Raw genomic sequence first — 18,683 nt, 5'->3', positions numbered from 1 at the left:
TCCTTGAGGGTCTCCAGGGTGTTTGGGAGGGCCTTTGGGGGGACACTATTCTCACTTTGAAAGAGAAGAGAGCCAAGTCATCCCTGTGCCAAATCTCCTTTGTGTCCCTTTAGACGGAGGTCAAATGATTAATTAGTAGCACCAAGAGCAAAAAGCATGCTCTTTGTTTCTTCGTATCAAATAACTCCAAATGGTTACTGTCCCCACAGTGGGAATTTGTGTCAGCCTTCCGACAGGCTGAGTGCCAGCAAAATGCCTTGCCTGATGTGAACGCTGGCATGAGAGTCCTCTTTGAAGAAGGCACCGACACCATTGCAGACCTGAGCCTCGCCTACGGAGGGGTGGGCACTGCCACCGTCTGCGCAGCCCTGTCCTGCCAGCAGCTCCTAGGGAGGTGAGTGCCTTACCCTAGGGGTGAGAGCTGATGTTTGAATAACATATTTGTTCCTTCTGTAATTTTGCTAAAGGAACCAAACCTTATTAGACTTAGCTTGAATGATACAACAAAACAAGCCCAGGGCTGAGTATTATTGTTAAGTGCCATCGAGTCACAGCAACCCTGTATAGAGTAGAGACGGCAGGGTATTTTTTCCCATCTGGCTCTAGTTCTCTTATATGTACCAACCATTTAGCAGCTTCCATGTGACAGGCATGCTCCCACTGACTATGTGCACTGCGTCTTCCTGACTTCTGTTCAATCCATGACAGAGTTGACCCTAATCCTCCACTTATTGAATATTTGGTTCTAGTCTGCTCAAGGAGTCCCTGGTATGACACTGTAGGATCAGCACTGGACTGCCAACTGCAAGGCCAGTGGTTCAAATCCACCAGCCACTCCTCAAAAACCCTCTACAGGGTCACTGTGAGTTGGAACTGACTCAACGGCACTTAACATGAATCTTAACATGATTCATGGTTGTACAACATGGTTGGTGGGATAGGTCCCGTCCTCACCCTACTGTGACCAGATGGGCCACTTAGTGCAGATTCCCCAGGCCTCCGTTTTCCTGAGGGATTTCATTAGACGATTTCAAAGTTCCCTTCAATTCAAAAAAGGATTCTATTGTCTCTAAAAGGACACCATCCAGTATCTAGTATATAAAGGCATTGAGTGAAGGACCCCTGGTGGCACATGTGTTAAGCATCCAACTGTTAACTGCAGGCTAACCTACCAGTTGCTCTGAGGGAGAAAGGTAAGGCTGTCTGGGACCATATAGATTTACAGTCTTGGAAACTCTACAGAACAGTTCTACTCTGTTCTATAGGGACTCCATAAGTCGGAGTCAAGTGGGTGGCAGTAGGTAGGTAGAGACCTTGGGTGTTACACATGGTTAACACACTCAGCTGTTAACAAATGACTGCAGGTTTGGGTTCACCCAGAGGCACCTTGAAATAAAGGTCTGATGATCTACTTCTAAAAAAGCAACTATTTAAACACCCTATGGACTATTTGGAAATGGTTCCTAATAATGGTTGAACAATATGGTGGACATAATTAATGTCAGTGAACTGTTCATGTGTGCACTGCAGAAATGACAACGGTCTTGTTCTCCATATACTTATTACCAAAACAAACAAACCCTATGGAGTACAGCGCTACTCTGAGACACATGGGGTTACCAGTCAGAATCCACTTGCAGGCAGCTGGGTTGGTTTCTCTGTTTTGTGTTGTTTTGCAATGTGAGATTGCTGTGTAACTGATTCCTTCAACCCTACCAGGCGCTGGAATGAACTGATGCTGGATGAGGCTTGCAGGCTGCTGCTGGAGGAAGTCTCTATCCCAGGCTCGGCTCCTGGTGGGAGGGTAGAATTCAAGAGGGCTCTGGTGGTCAGCTTCTTCTTCAAGTTCTACCTAGAAGTTTTGAAGGAACTAAAGACACTCCTAAAACTGTTTCCTGTTCCTGTAAGTGCTCTGGATTTTATGTGCTCCTAGGGGAGCTCTGGTAGCGTAGTGGTTACGAATCGGGCTGCGAACCTTAAGGTCAGCGGTTCGAAACTACCAGCCGCTCTGCGGGAGAAAGATGAGGCTTTCTACTCCCGTAAAGATTTACACCCTCAGAAACCCTGTACAGGGTCGCTATGGGTCGGACCCGACTCGATGGCACTGAACAACAACAAGGAACCCTGGAACCCTAAACTCATGGCTTTCTCATTACTTTTCTAAACTGTCACCTGTTCTGTGTAGGGTCTTGTCAGAACCCAACCAGCCTTCCTATCCGGATTTAGCCCTGAGGGCTAAAGGAAGCTTGGGATGGATGCATGCCCTGAGGACTGAAACGTGATGCCCCTGTCTCCCTAATGCAATGTTTTTGTTTTCAAATCAACTTTATTTCTATATAGTTTACATATCAAAAAATGGATCTATTTAAACTTAGTGAGTTTAGATAAGTGTGCAAAATCAGGTAGCCACCACTACAAATAATGTATAGAACATTTTTCAAAAAGACCAAAACTTAGTTTCTCTTTCCTCTCCACTTTCCCCTTCCTGCCTTTCTCCCTCTCTGCAGCCTTGCCCTGCCTTCTGTGTGGACTTGGTTTACTTTAACTCTTCTAGTTCTGACTGCTTCCTGGTCATTTTTACCTCCAGAGTGATTTTCCAGGGTTAAGGGACCTTCTCCTCCTCCCCTGACCCTGATTCCAACCTACCTTGTACTCCTGTTTCTTAACCACACCCAACCCCAACTGCCCATCATTCCTAAAGCAAATGTTCTAGACCTTATTTATAGTGGTGACTACAAGACTTTGCACACTTGTCTAAACAAACTGATTTTCCTTTACTCACATGAAGACCGTCGCCAACCACATTCGCCAGGATAACTCTTGCTGCTATTTCACTTCTGGATCAAGACACTGAAAGCATTGTAGTGACCCCAGCACATCCTTCTCGTTTTAACTACTCTCACAGAATATCTGAGTTCCTGAGAAAACAATCAAGATTAGGTCCCCTTTGTGTACAGTGAATTCCTGCTGACTCTGATACAGCTTAACCAGCCAGAAGCCTGCTTGTTTCACTTCCTTACTCTGTGGGTCAGCTCACCTGAAGGTCTGTCTCCTCTACGTGGCTTAGGATCAGATTCAAACCAGTCCATCTAATTCCTCTTATGTGGATAAGGGGTGGGGGAGAGAGGCAGAGGGCAAGAAACATTCACAAAAAGTGAACTTTGGGAAGGGAGTATGGATTTTGGCTATCCATGCTACCCTGACCTTGCAGTGTCATGGATGAAAACGAAGTGCTTTTAAGTAGCTCCTGACCCCATGTGTGTCAGAGTAGAACTGTGATCCATGAGGTTTTCAATGGTTGTTTTTTTCAGTAGGTTGTCAGGCCTTCTTCAGGGTGGGCTTCACCCTCCAGTCTTTCAGTTAACAGCACATTAACCCTTTATACCACCTAAAGAATCATGGATATATTAGCCAAATAATTTTTGCATAAATCAAATCCACCTTAATCATACACTAACCAATTTTCTGTATTACTTTAAATCACCTGGCAGGACAGCCGTCGTTATCCTGAAATTCCAGACCGGTTCCTAAGTGCGCTAGAAGATTTCCCTGTCACAATACCCCACGGAGTCCAAACATACCAGGTCAGTGGGTTGAACTGTGCCGTAAGTAAACTTGTCCGAATTGTGATTTGTTTTGGTTCTGACTTTCTAACTACCAGCACACATTGGCTCTTTGTCCACACCAAGTCAGGGGAACACTGGACTATAAATTCAGGTGGGAGCTGTGGCTAGATGTACTCAAGGCTGAACCCACCTGAAGCAGTCTGATAACCTGACTCATCTACAAATACTTGACAGATCCTCAAATTGATATTATTTGGCCATTTGTTTGCTATTTACTCAGAACAGCTGAGACCAGTGTGGGGAAAGGATAGAGGAGTAGACTAGCAAGGTTCAGCTTTCAGCCCAGATTTCCAAATTTTAATCTCCAGTGAGCAAAACTAGAGCCCTGCAAGTAACTGAAGTCTCCATTCTTGAAGGACATTTAAGAAATCATCTATTATTTCAAGAGAACTCCTACCCCCACCCATATACAGTTACACATAGAAGACTGTTCCTCAGGAAAGTTCCAGAAGAAACACCTCCTTTATCTCCTTACACTCCAAGTGATGTTTTGTGATGTTGTCAGGGGCAGCCAAAGCACTTTAACCAGATCTGGACGGACTTCATGGCCATTGTCTCTTTCCTCCCCTTTGCCCCTTACCTAAGAGGCCCTATTCAAGTTGCACTCAAGTTGATAGTTAAGCTCTTGGTGTAGATTTTGATCCCCACCATCAGGAATCATATCACTACAATCACCTTATGCATGACAGGTTTATCACTGGAAAGATGAGACGGCAGACAGGGAAAATCCCTGAATTCCAGAAGAAAGATATTCAAGGAGAGCACCGAGGAAAAGAAAGCATCAAAAATCAAAGTCTGGGTGCCCCTTCACCTACTCCACAATTTTGCCAAAAGGCTGGCCCAGTCATTGACACATAGCTGAGTGGCAATTCCCCATTCTAGTTATGTCATTCAACTGCCACTGTCATCATTTAACTCCATCCAGTGTCCTGTTGCCTAAGGGTACCAGTCTCATTTCTCAATCCTGAATGGAGAGTGTTGGCAATTGGTCAGGTCACTTCTGAGATTAAAGGTTTCTAAACTAATTCTTAAAAAAAAAACAAAAACTTTTCATTGTGAAGTGAGTGAAGGTTTACAGAGTAGATCATCAGCTTTGCATCCAACAAATCACACATCTTCTTTCACCTCAGTGATTGCAATCCCCTCCAAATAACAAGAGTTACAATTCCTCCCTGTAGTTCCAATTTCCATTCCATACTCCTTCCCAACTCCTCTGAACCATGTCCCCCAGCTAAATGTTGCCCTTTTGATCTTGAATGATTGACTATTCCATGGTGAACCTCAGGAGTGCTCTTGTCCCACCTCCCCCTTCCCACCTTTATATCTACCTACTGCTTAGTCGAAAATTGGGCCACGAGGGTGAGTTACTCCAGACCTGAAGGATGGCTGAAGGCCAGAGTCTCATGTTCCTCCAGTCTTTTTCTGACCAGTAAGTCTGGTCTCGTTTATAATTTTGAGTTTTGTTCCACTTTTCTCTCACTCTATCCAGGACCTTCTAATGTGCTCCCTTTCAAAGCAGTTGGTAGTGGTAGCCAGGCACCGTCTAGTTCTTTGGGTTTCAGTCATGGAGACTGATGGTCACGTGTTCCATTAGTCCATTAGACTAATTGATTCCAAGCATTTTCCATTTTTATCACTCTTTTTGCTTCTGCACATTGAGAGACCAATAGTTGCATCTCAGATGGTCATGAGCTTCTAAGATTCCAGTCACTACTCACCAAAGTAGGATCTAGAACATTTCCAGACAGATTCTTATCATCCTCTCTAGAGTGTGGATTCTGACCAACCTCTCCAAGACCCAGTTGGACGCCCCATCATGCACCTGTCAGGTCTAAAACATGCTACAGGGGAAGCCACATTCTGTGATGACATTCCTGTAGTGGATAAAGAACTTGTCATGGCTTTGGTGACCAGTACCAGGGCTCATGCAAAAATCATGTAAGTAAATGAAAAGCCTTTGAGAAACCTTTTTAAAGTCCACCTGTGCTTTCCCTTTGAGGAATGTTTCCATTTTCCAGCAATGCCCTGAACCTAAAGAACCTAAAGCAGAAATAACAAGGAAAAGGTTGGAGAAAAGTATCCAGAAATAGCAGTCTTGACAGAGAGAGAACAAAAATCATGGTCCTGGGCTCCTTGCTTAATCCTAAATATCACAAAACCTCATTGCCCTACTGCAGCCTCAGGCTCGGCTCAAGAAGTAACTCTGAAGTAGGGCTCATATTAAAACACTGAACTATCGACTTCAGTGCCAGTTAGTAAATGGTCTCTATCCTGAGCTTCCCCACAGCACTCTCTTCCACAGTCACACTGGCCCTCCCCCACCTGGCTCAGTAGGGATGCTCCTGGCCCCTACTCCATAGCAGGTCTAGTCCAGTTGGTCAAGGCCTAAGCTGGACCAGAAAAAAAATGTTTACCCTCAAGTCAATGCCAACTCATGGAGACCCTATGCATGTTAGAATAGGGCTGTACTACATAGGGTTTTCCAAGGCAGATTTTTTGGAAATAGGTCTTTCTTCCAAGATTTGTCTGAGTGAATTTTAACCTCCAATCTTTTGAATGAGGGGATGTGTTAACAAATTTGTATCAGCCAGTGATCCCAAGTTGGGCCAAAACCAAAAAACTAATCTAAACCCACTGTCTTCCGGCTCATAGAGACCTTTTATGCTATGCGTTTTTGGGGCTTGGAGTCTTGGAAGCTTGCTGATTTCTACTTCTTAAATATTTTCTCTTTGCTCAGATCAATTGATTCATCTGAGGCTCTAGTACTATCAGGGGTAGTTGATGTGATAACAGCTGATGATATTCCAGGCACCAACGGTACTGAAGAGGACAGACTGTTGGCTGTTGGCGAGGTATGGAACATGTTTCCCAGATGGCTTAGTGCAAGTGATCACCAAGGGTCTTGTCCTCTGGCTTTCCATTGCTCTCAGAGGTCTCCGCCATTAGGGGGTAGAAGTGTCAAGCCTGCCAGCTTCTCTCTACTCTATTAAGTTTACTCAGACGTAGTGGTTACAAATCGGGCTGCTAATCTCACAGTCAGCAGTTCAAAACTACCAGCTGTTCCGCAGGAGAAAGATGAGGCTTTCTGCTCCCATAAAGATTTACAGCCTCAGGAACCCTGTACAGGGTTGCTATGAGTCAGAACTGACTCCACGGCACATAACAACAACAACAACTCTTCCAGAAGGAGCCCTGGTAGCTAGTGGATTACGAACTAGGCTGCTAAGTACAAGGTCAGTAATTCAAATCTACCATTTGCTCCATGGAAGAAAGAGGAGGCTTTCTGCTCCCATAAACATTTACAGCCTCGGAAACCATATATAGGCTCACTCTGAGCTGGAACCAATTGGTGACATACAACCACCACCATTCTTATAGATTCAGGAAATAAGATAGTAAAAGGAAACGTATTACAGTAATGTGACAGGTCCTTGTTATGCCACTAACTGTGTGGTCTTGAGTCAACACACTCTTATCTGAAGACTAAATGCAAGGAATTGATCTGTGTCCAGAAGATCTAGAAAGAGGAATACAAAAAACACAGCCTTGATCTGTTCTGAGCACCCTCCCCCTTCCTGGACCACTCGCTCCCCCACCTCAACGCCTGCCTTCACATATCGATATTTAATAAGGTTACCCTTACTACCTTTTCATTCAAGTCAATTATCAGTCATTGAGCACTTGCTTTTGGAGCCAGATTGCCAGACTCGTGTTCCAGTTCAGCTGTGTAATCTTGAGTTTCATCACCTGAAAAATGAGGAAAACAAGGTTGTTGTGTTATTAAGTACTTAGAGTAGATTCTGGCTCATAGCAACCCTGTATAGGGTTTCCAAGTAATGGCTGGTGGGTTTGAACCACTTACCTTGCAGTTAGCAGGAAAGTGACCATAGCACCCACTTGGTTATGTTCCTGTGAGATTTAAACGAGTTAAGAAATGTAAAGTGGTTCAAACAGTGCCTAGCTCTTAATGTTGGTCAGTCCTACTGTGCAACAAATCACCCTTTCAGTTGAACTCCAGAACTGACATCTAGTGACATGTACCAAAACAAACAAAAATGCTTCCCTTATATTTGAACTCTAAAATGGTGCCATGAAGATGACCCCAGTGAACCAAGCTCAGTAGAGGTCACAACGGATTCCGGTCACAGCCAAGCTGAGGCTTCCATCCTGAGTAACTCACTCTGAAACTTTCATCCTTGAGCAGCATGGCCATTGGAACTGTCTGTGTTCTTTACATTGTTGTTCATTCAAAAGCTTTTTTGCCAAACATGTAATTGACTGTAAACCTGTCAACTCTAACATGGTTGTCTTTACTTAACAATGACACTTTAAGGTTGAACTCAGTCTACTCCCACCCAGAATTTTCCACCTGTTCCATGCATGTACTTTCCACAGGTACATTGTGTGGGCCAGATTATCTGTGCTGTGGTAGCTGAGACAGAGGTACAGGCGAAGCAAGCAATTGAAAAGGTAAAGGTCACCTATGAAGATCTGGAGCCTGTAATCTTCTCTATTGAGGTAAGTAGGGCTGCCCATCTTTTGCAAGGTTGTAGAATCTCACATATTTTTGAATGTTTGTGAAAGACTAGTTCAGGGTTCTAATCTGTTCTTGTCACTGGCTTTTCCTGAGAATATCCGCTTTCTCTGGAAGATATTACTTATGTGAGTTGGAATTAACTTTGGCTCCAAAAAAAACAGGACAAAAAAAAAAAGAAGTTTCTTCCTTATCTAGCATTCAAAAAGTCTAAAAATGGTCAATCCAGGACTTTTATGAGGATTCAAGTGTCAGGTGTACAATAGCTGCTGAAGCCAGGTCATTACACCCACATTCCAGACAGCAGAGAGATGAGGTGAAGAATGAAGAACCACACACACCCTCCTTTTAAGGGTACTTCCCAGAAGAAGTACATACCTCCCTACTGCTCATTGGTTAGAACCTAATCTTATGCCACACCTAACTCCAAGGCAAGGCTGGGTATTTTATTGCAGGTGGCCATGCATCCAGCTAAAATTTTAGGGTTCTAGCCTAGAAAACACTATGGAGCAGGTCGACTCTGTCACATGAGATCACTGAGTCAAAAAATCAACTTGACAGTACCTAACAATGAACCAAGGTTAGTTTGAACCACAAGATCAGTGGTTCAAGACCATTCACTCCTAGGAAACCCTACACAGGGTCTCTATGAGTTGGAACCAACTCAATGGCACTTAACAACAACAACAAAGTACTTGAGGAAGATGAAAATGGATATTGAAGAAAAGGATGTTTTCAAGGTGGAGCCCAATAGCAATGGGGCTTTTGTGGTGGCATTTCACAGAAATTTTCATTGTCATTTCTGAGTTGAGATGATGAAATTCAAGATAATAATTCTAGCAAAGATAATGAAGAATTTAGATAGGAACCAAAATTTTCAAGTTCTGCTTCGATGAGAAAAGTTTACTTGTTGGTGCACATTGTTGTTGTTAAATGCACATTGTTGTAGGTTCCAACACATAGCAACCCCATATAGGGTTTCCAAGGAGCAGCTGGTTGGTTTGAACTGCTGACTTTGTGGTTCTCAGTCCAGTGCTGATCCTACAGCACCACACCAGGCAAAGATAATGAAAAATTTAGATAGGAACTAAAATTTTCAGGTTCTAATTCAATGAGAAAAGTTTGTGCACATACAAAAACAATAAAAAATGTTCAAAAGTCCTAGCAAACCATGAGCTTAAACATTTATCAGTTTCCTAGGGCTGTCGTAACAAGCTACCACAAACTAGATGACTTAAAACAACAGACATTTACTGTCTTATTCTAAATCTGGAGGGCCACACTCCTTCTGAAGGCTCTAGGTGAGAATCATTGCTTGCCTCTTCCAGCTCCTGGGGACTCCAGGCTTCCTTGGTTTCCATGCACCACCCCCCACCCCCGCCATGTATCTTTATGTCTCAAATCTCCCTCTCCTTTCTCTTTTAAAGACACCAGTGATTGGATTTAGGGCCCACCTTAAGTCCAAGATGATCTCATCCAAAGATTCGTAACTTAATTACATTAATTACATCTGCAAAGACCCTAGTTCAAAATAAAGTTACATTCATGAGTACCAGTGATAGGGGGGCAGGATACAAGTCAATCCTTTACAACATTCATTCATCCAAAATTCAATGGCAGGTATAAATCACTAAATATTCAAAGTGTAAAAAACGTCATGTCTCGAGTTCTCTAAACCAAATCAACTTTAGCTCCAAATTTCCATTTACCAAGTTTACATGAAGTTCAAATCATTTTTCTTGACTCAGTCTCCTTCTTTGGCTTTTACTGGGGTTTTAACATGGGTTTTTTAATTTTCAATTCCGCTTCTTCATGGGTGATATGACAAATGCTAACAGGTAGCTCAGAGGACACACCATGACTCTTGGGACTCAGAATGGTTAGAGATCCAGAGTTCCCTCGAAAGGGGGATACCCAGAGCCAACAGCAAAACAATATGTGAACAAAAACAGCTAACAGCCATGCTGTTGTTAAGTGCGTAGAGTCGGTTCTGGCTCATAGCAACCCTGAGGGTTTCCAAGGAGCTGCTGGCGGGTTTGAACTGCCAACCTAGTGATTAGCAGTACAGTGTTTATTCTACAGTGCCACACCAGGACTCCAACAGTGTTATATATATCAATACTTATTCATTCACTCACTCATTCATTAATATGACTATACATAGGAGAGAGTATAGGATAAGAGTTAAAAGCATAAGCCTAACATAATAAAATGCCAAAATAAAATAAAAAAGCATAGTCCTAGAACCAAACTATACTTACTGTGTAACTTTGGGCAAGTTACTTAAGCTCTCTGTGCCAGATAATAATGGTATCTACCTTCATGCTGGAGTCCTGGTGTGGTGCTGAAGGTTAATGCGCTGAACTGCAAAGTAGGTTTGAACCAAAAGGTCATCAGTGCAAGCTCACCAGTCGCTCCTCGGAAATCCTATAAGGGTTGCTAAGGGTCAGAACCCACTCAGCAGCACTTAACAACAACAAAACCTTCAAGTTGGAAGACTAAATGAGTAAATACATGTAAAGCATTTAAAGTGGTGCCTGGCACATAGTTCGCACTCAATAAACTATAAGTGTATTTTATAATAAGGGTACACTGTCTTATGATACATTTACAATATGGAAATAAATGTACAAAGGGACTTCAGAAAGTTTGGGGAGAAATGGAATCTTTCCATAACTTTATCAAAGCCCTACCTCACATTTCCACATGTACCCACATATGTTGCTGAGACCTGGATGTAGCAGAAAGTGTGAGTCTTCATTTTATTGATCATGTTCTGCTGTTTTGAGAAATCACATGTACATCAGGGAAAGCAGTTCTGAAAACTAAGGCTGGGCTAGAAAGTTGGCTCCAGCACTTGTTCACAGCGAGACCTTGAAAACAGTTTCAACCTCTCTAAGTGCAGTAATCTCATCTGGAAAATGGAAAGCAGACCAGAATGAATGTGGGAGCTCATGTAAAGATGAAGGACAGTGCTAGACACAAAGCTACTGTCAAGGTTCTTATTTTTATTATCATCTCTGGTAACATAGTGGTTACGAGTCGGACTGGTAACCTCAAGGTCAGCAGTTCAAAACTACCATCTGCTCCTTGGGAGAAAGGTGAGGCTTTCTGCTCCCATTAAGATTTACAGCCTCGGAAACCCTGTGCAGGGTCGTTATGAGTCAGAACCGACTCCACGGCACACCACCACCACCACCACCAGCAGCAGCAGCAGCAGAAGCAAGAAAAGCTTTGAAGTCTAAGGCTCTTGGAGTCTTCAGAATGCAGGACGCAGGTGCCTTTCTGAAGTAGGAGAAAAACACCCAGGGACTAAAGGTTCTGCACCAAGATTGGCCCTCAGTAGGGTCAGTCCACAGTACCACAGAGTGGAATGGTTTCTGTCTTCATGTTTGAGTCCGTTCATGTTGTCAGGAAAAAGGAACAAAGGGCAGGAAAAGACCCCTGTGAGATATTCAAATGCCAAAAACAACGAACAATGTTCCTGAAATGTCTACAGGACTTTCTTGCCTCAAAGATGGATAAGGACTTACATCTTCTTCTGACTTCAATTCTTCCAGATTTCTGAGCTAGAGCCTCTTTTATATGACCTGCCTAACTAGTCTAACACAATGTTTTTATGCATAAAGTGTTTTTGAGGGGCCCAAAACCTTGCCAGTTTGTGTCTATCACCTGTTCCCTGAAGATAAAGACCCATGTTGAAAATGAAATGAGTGCTTCTCAGCCTGGACCATCACAGCATCCCCAGGGCTCAGTTCTGAACATAGCTTCCTCCTTTAAGTCTCACTAGTCCTTGCAAATTTTCTCTGCAAATCTATAAGACATCCTCTCTGAAGTCTCATCTCTGTGGTAGGCCATTGCTCTAATACTCACTTGTTTGCAGAACTCTTTTATGTGTTTCAGTAGACAGCCATTTTCAGAAATTTACTGGGTTTGCTAAAATGCCAATGGAAGAAAAAGTAAAAAGAACTGGCTTTTCTCCCTGTCATTCAGGATGCCATAAAACATAATTCATTCCTATGCCCTGAAAAGAAACTTGAAAAAGGAAACATTGAGGAGGCATTTGAAAAAGTCGATCAAACTGTTGAAGGTACGCTATTCATGATATTTAATAGAATATTTGCCTAATTCTATTGAAGCAGACATCAAAAGCATGTTATTTTCCTCCTCAGAAAGACCACCCTCTAAACTCTTAGCACTGTTCTGCCTCTTCCTCTCAAATAGTGTGTATTTTTGTTTGTGGGTGTAGGCAGTAAGTACGAAGCAACAGAGTAGCCAGAAATGTCTGAGATTTTGGTGAAAGAACAGACTAAAGAATTATATTCAGAACTGTAATTTCTGAAATAGATCCTTAGTTGTCACAGAACAAATGCCTGGTCCATCACTTACTTGCTTCTGGAGTCCCCAAACTGGCAGCTCTCAACCAGCACTCACTCTCAATATTTTCCTGTGTTTGTGCTTGACAGGGGAGGTCCATGTTGGAGGACAGGAACATTTTTATATGGAAACACAAAGAGTGCTTGTTATTCCAAAGACAGAAGACAAAGAACTGGACATTTATGTGTCAACACAGGATCCAGCCCATGTACAGGTGAGGCCCAGGGTCACTCCCACCTCCCGGTTCCTACCTCCAGCATGGCAGCTGATCCCCACAGACTCACAGTGGGCAGCCATGTTACCAGCAGAAACTTAGGATCCAAGAATTGGATGTCAGTAAAGCAGCTAAGATGCCAAAATTGGGGGGAGGAGAGGGGAACTTGGTCTTTCTTATCACGTAAACAAAGGAAAAGCACCATCACTTTAGGTTAAAAGACAATATTCATTGCATCATATTGACGCAAATTCTGTGATTGAATGACAACACTGTTATTTTTTTTGTTTTGATTTTTCTCTAAAATAATCATTTCAGATAACCTTTGGAATAAACACATCACCTCATAGCACATTTAACTTCCCCAGTCACCAATTTTAGCTGCTTATGTATCTTTTCCTTCACCTCCTTGGGTCCAGGCATTTGACTAAGAACCCATCCAGGAAACTCTGACAGTTCCCCTTCTGCTGGAAGGGCTGTTGTGTGAAGATTCATGATCCAGGACAAATTCAGACCATCTCAATATTTTTAACCAGCAGTAGACATGAATGAATTCTGTTGTGATGTTGTATTTCATGAAAAAAAAAAACTTCTTTTGTCATTTTTTTTTTGTTTTCTGTTTTTCCATTTGCTCTTGAAAACCCTTCCCATAATCTTGTTTTTACAGAAAACCGTGTCTTCCACCCTAAGCATCCCCATCAACAGGATCACCTGTCATGTAAAGCGAGTCGGTGGGGGTTTTGGAGGGAAGGTGGGAAGACCATCTATATTTGGGGCCATTGCAGCTGTGTGTGCTATCAAGTAAGTGTTCTGAGGACAAGAGAGGGTATTAAATGGGGCTGAAGGCAAACCAGTGGCCCGACAAGAGTCACATGGTTCCTGTCACAACTAGCTGTGTGTCCTTGAGCAACTCAGTCTCCTGTCGATAATACCTACACTCCCACTTTCCTAGAGTTATTGCAAGAGTCAGATGAACACAGAATAACTTTGAAAAGGCTCTGGTAGCGTAATGGTTACGAATAGGGCTGCAAACCTTAAGGTCAGCGGTTCGAAACTACCAGCCACTCCGCGGGAGAAAGATGAGGCTTTCTACTCCCGTAAGGATTTACACCCTCGGAAACTCTGTACAGGGTCGCTATGGGTCGGAACCGACTTGACAGCACTTAACAACAACAACAACAATACTATGCTATAAAGTATTGTTACTACTCAAAATATTGCTGCCCCACCCCTGAGCTTCAGGTGATCTGTTTGGGGGTGGGGGGGAGCAAATCATCCCATCTCAGTGGAGTGCCAAGAAGGAGGCCGTTGTTGTTAGTTGTCAGCCGTGCCTCGTGTGACCCCATGTGTAACAGAATGGAACGTTGTCTGACCCTAAGCTATCTTCACAACTGTGGTAGGCTCAAGTCCATTGTTGCAGTCAGTTTAGGGGGCTTGTCTGCCAGCACTACAACAGACTACATGTTTTTTTAATCATAGGATTTTCATTGGCTAATTTTCGGAATTTGATCACCAAGGCCTGTCTTCCTAGTCTGTCTTAGTCTAGAAGCTCCACTGAAACTTGTCCACCATAGGCTGACTCTCCTGGTATTTGAAATGCTGATGGCATTTCAAATAGCAATGTGCAAGCCATCACAGTAGGCCAAACTGACAGACAAACTGACTGACAGACAAGTGGTAGAAAAGGAACCTGCTTCCAACCACTTTTTCTTCCAACCCTCAGCTCCAAGACATAGTGGAGTAAAAAAAGAAAGATTCTCCATCCTCTGCCTTCCTTCACTTGGGAAGGGCTGGCTCTTCAAGTTCTGCTAGTGGAAGGGCAACTCATCCTGAGAAGCCCCCTGGGTTAACCTCGACCAGAGGGGCTCACGCCTTTGCTGTTCATACCCCAGTATTCATGTTTAGTTAATGCTGGCTTTTCTGTTACTTTTTCATTTTCATTGATAATTTATCAGAGCCCCAATCAGACTGAAAGTTTACAGCCCTGCTTCCATCAACAACTGTGTAGTTCACAGAGACAACTGTGGACCCCAATACACACAGACATGTGTTTCAGTCTGCAGAGAAAGGTGACAAAAAGCAGGAGTTTAATACCATCTCCTGTTCTTTCAATAATGAACCCCTCCCAGCTCATAACCAGCTGGGACCCACCAAGGGATAATCCATTGCTGATTTTATTCCCTCCTGGCTTTGCGCCTTTTTGTTGTTAGATGCCATTGAGTAGATTCCGGAGTAGAACTGCCCCATAGGGTTCGCTTTGCTGTAATCTTTTCTGAAGCACATTGCCAGGTCTTTCTCCTGCAGAGCCACTGAGTGACTTTACAGCGCCAACCTTTCAGTTAGCAACCCAGCACTTAACTGTTTCCATCACCAGAACTCCTTTTGTGGCTTCTCAAAAAGTGACTGTGAGGCTAAAGAAACCTGCATCAGAATCATTGCAGGTGCTTGAGGAAAATGCAGATTCTAGGTTTCCACACCAATATATTGAATCAAAATCTTAGTACTAAGGCCCAAGAAATTTCATTTTTACCATTGCTCCAGATGATTCTTTTGCAATCCAAAGTCTAGGAGCCTTTGATAGAGATAGACAAAGGTCAAGGCTCCTCACCAACTTGGCCACTATAGTAACATTCATGGGTGAAAGATAACCCAGATATCCTACAATGAGTGTTTGACCTTGTTTTTTCAGTTGTGTGAAGTTTGCATGTATCTACTCACACTCCTTCTTTGTCACCAAGTGATTAAATGCCGTCGGGTCAGTTCCAATTCATATCGACCCTGTATAGGGTTTCAGAGACTGAAAATCTTTGCAGAAACATAAAGCCTCATCTTTCTCCCTCGGAAAGGCTGGTAGGCTCAAACCACCAATCTTGTCATTTACAGATGGCTGATAAAGATGAAGGTCAAATTTGAAACCATAAGAACACTAGTTAACTGTCATGTGACACTCATCTCATAGCTAAATCACCAACCATTGAGTTATAGACCACAAAGACAATAGTAACTTTGCTGTTAAGTGCCACTGAGTCAGTTCCAACCCATAGCGACTCTGTATAGGGTTTCTGAAGAGTGACTAGTGAGCTTGCACTGCCAACCTTGCAGCTCAAACTGACTTTGCAGTCCAGCACATTAACCCACAGTGCCATACCAGGACTCAATAACTTAGTCATATCTTCATTCAAATCATCACCTACCACATTATATGAATTAAATATATATGGGATAGATGGATGGGCAGGTAGATGGATGCATCCATGCATGGATGGATAAATGAGTGGTTGAATAAATGGGTGGGAAGATGTATTGTGGATAGATGGGTAAATGAATGGATGAGTAGAAGGTTAAATGAAAGTATGGATAAATGGGGGAGTAAATAGGTAGGTGAATGATGGATGGGTGGGATGGAGAAGTTGACTAACTAAAATGTGTTTTCTTTAGAACTGGTCACCCCATTCGTCTTGTTCTTGATCGCGAAGACGATATGCTAATAACTGGAGGAAGGCACCCATTATTTGCGAAATATAAAGTGAGTACTGAAAATGAAATTATTCAAATGCCTCATTTTATTTGAGTGGTTTTATCGTTTCCTATCATTTTAATTTTGCTAAATTCTAAAAGTAAACAATATAGTCTTAGCATCTAAAATATTAAATGATGATCCTGTATATTTGAATTCTCATATAATTTTATGAGAAACTTTTGATAATTCTGAAGTATAATAAATTAAAAGTTTAATGATAAATTTCAGATAATGAATTTTAAAAACACTACTTGAAGAATTAAGGGTTTCTACCAGTGCTTCCTCAAAGACAAAAATAACACTGAAAGATGCTACAAATACCGTTTTAGCAAAATTTCTTACCTATAAAAATATTTTGCAGTTTTGTTGTTGTTAAGTGCCTTCAAGTCAGTTCCAACTCATAGCGACCCTGTTTAGGGTTTCCGAGGAGCCGTTGATAAGCTTGAACTGCCAACTCTGCAATGCAAATGGCTTTGCAGTGTGCCTCATTAACCCACAGCACCACATCAGGGACTCCATATTTTGTAGTAGAAATGCTTAAATAACACTTAACTACTTTAACTGCTAAATCAATTTTACAAATGCTTTTTCCAAATGGTTATTGAGAATGTCACAATCAGATGACATACACAAAACTCTGAAACAAAGAAATTGCCAACCAAGAATTATATATTCAGCAAAGCTGTCCCTTAAATACAACATTAAAATTAATACATTTCCTGATATACAGAAATTAAAGGAATTTGTAATGACCAGACCAACTTTATAAAAATTGCTAAAGGGTGTTCTTTGGACTAAAAATAAAACTGAGATTACCATACATGACAACAACACCCAGAACTCAATCCAGATGTAGGAGTCCTGGTGTGGCAACCTTGGATAAGCACTCAACCATAAAGTTGGTTTGAACTACAAGGTTGGCGGTTCAAACTCACCAGCTGTTCCCCAGAAGCCCTATACAGGGTCACTATGAGTCGGAACTGACTGTAACGGCATTTAACAACAACAACATAGAAGTAGTTAAAGTAAAACAAACCTACAAGACTGAAAAATAAGGAACCAGAGGTATCAATGTATAATGAAGTCAACTACAAAAGCTAAAAGAGGGAATAGTGTAGATAAAGACCTTCCAAATAGCAAGGAAGTCAAGAAGTAGATTTTGAGATAAAACAGACTGCTTTAAAAAAAAAAGAGCTAAAGTGAATAGAGAGAAATACTGTTAACTGATGGTACATGGAGGGGATTATAATCATTGTAATGAAACAAGGCATATGATTTGTTGAATGTAAAACTGATGATCTGCCCTGTAAACTTTCACTCAATCCACAACAAAAACCTTTTTAAAAAAACAGGCTGCTGTAAGAAGGGAAAAAATGAATAAATTGCAGGACAACCTCAAATAAAAGTAATATGCCTGCACATCAAAATTAAAAAAATTAAAAAGATCAAGTAAACATTAACACAACAGACATTAAAAGAAAACCCACAAACAAAATGAACTCAGCATAGAAAATTACGTGAAACAAAGAATCCAGCAGTACCACAAAAATACACACAGAAAAATGACAGCTATCAATTCATACTTATTGATAACTACACTGAATGTAAATGGATTAAATGTACCAGTCAAGAGCCATAGAGAGCAGAATGGATAAGTAAGCAGGATCCTTCAATATGCTGACTACAAAAGGCATATCAAAAAGATGGAGACAGCCTAAATGCCCAAAATAGAAGAATAGTTAAACAAACTTGGGTATACATACACAACAGACTACTAGAAAACATTGAATAATATGATGAATCTGTGAAACACCACACAACATAGTTGAACCTGGAGGACATTATACTGAGTGAAATTAGTCAATCACAAAAGGACAAATATTTTATGAGACCAATGGTATAAAAAGTTTTGGGAAAAAAAAAAAAAGGTTTTCTTGATAAAAGAAAAAAAATTAAAACTAGTTCTTATTTAAAAGTTTCCAGACTACTGCTATCTTGGTAACTGTAATAAAATAATTTTTCTAAAACAGGAAACAAACATTTTGAAAACTACAAATTGGATCTTATCTTTAAATATTATTTTACTTCCAAATAAACATAGTAATGCTGTTGCTGTTAAGTGCTGTAGAATCGGTTCTGACTCATAACACTCACAACAATCCTGTATAGGGTTTCTGTAAGAACGGCTGGTGGATTTGAACTGCCAACCTTATGGTTAGCAGTCCAGTGCTCATCTTGCATCTCCACCAGGACTCCCAATATGGTAATAGAAATTTAATTTTACTTCCAAATAAATATAATAATATTAGAATAAATATCCTCATTCAAATCTAGCTGACGAAGTTTTGCCAGGTTATTCATAACAATTTGTAAATTAGTATAAAAGATGTTTATGTATAAATAAGTTCTAGT

General features: G+C 41.6%; 1 protein-coding gene across 1 annotated transcript in view; it reads left to right on the top strand.

Annotated features, from left to right (window-relative positions):
• Positions 1-18,683, top strand: part of LOC102838328 (aldehyde oxidase-like) — a 94,212-nt gene that overhangs the window by 44,851 nt on the left and 30,678 nt on the right. The window contains exons 14-23 of the mRNA XM_006862037.1: positions 210-394; positions 1,720-1,903; positions 3,492-3,584; positions 5,395-5,564; positions 6,364-6,478; positions 8,022-8,144; positions 12,154-12,250; positions 12,627-12,751; positions 13,419-13,552; positions 16,190-16,277. Of these exons, the coding sequence (XP_006862099.1) occupies positions 210-394; positions 1,720-1,903; positions 3,492-3,584; positions 5,395-5,564; positions 6,364-6,478; positions 8,022-8,144; positions 12,154-12,250; positions 12,627-12,751; positions 13,419-13,552; positions 16,190-16,277 (1,314 nt within the window). The remainder of the gene's footprint in view (positions 1-209; positions 395-1,719; positions 1,904-3,491; positions 3,585-5,394; positions 5,565-6,363; positions 6,479-8,021; positions 8,145-12,153; positions 12,251-12,626; positions 12,752-13,418; positions 13,553-16,189; positions 16,278-18,683) is intronic.

Source organism: Chrysochloris asiatica, unplaced genomic scaffold, assembly GCF_000296735.1.
Source record: "Chrysochloris asiatica unplaced genomic scaffold, ChrAsi1.0 scaffold00045, whole genome shotgun sequence".
NCBI lineage: Eukaryota > Metazoa > Chordata > Mammalia > Afrosoricida > Chrysochloridae > Chrysochloris > Chrysochloris asiatica.
This window is presented reverse-complemented; position numbering and strand designations above follow the sequence as displayed.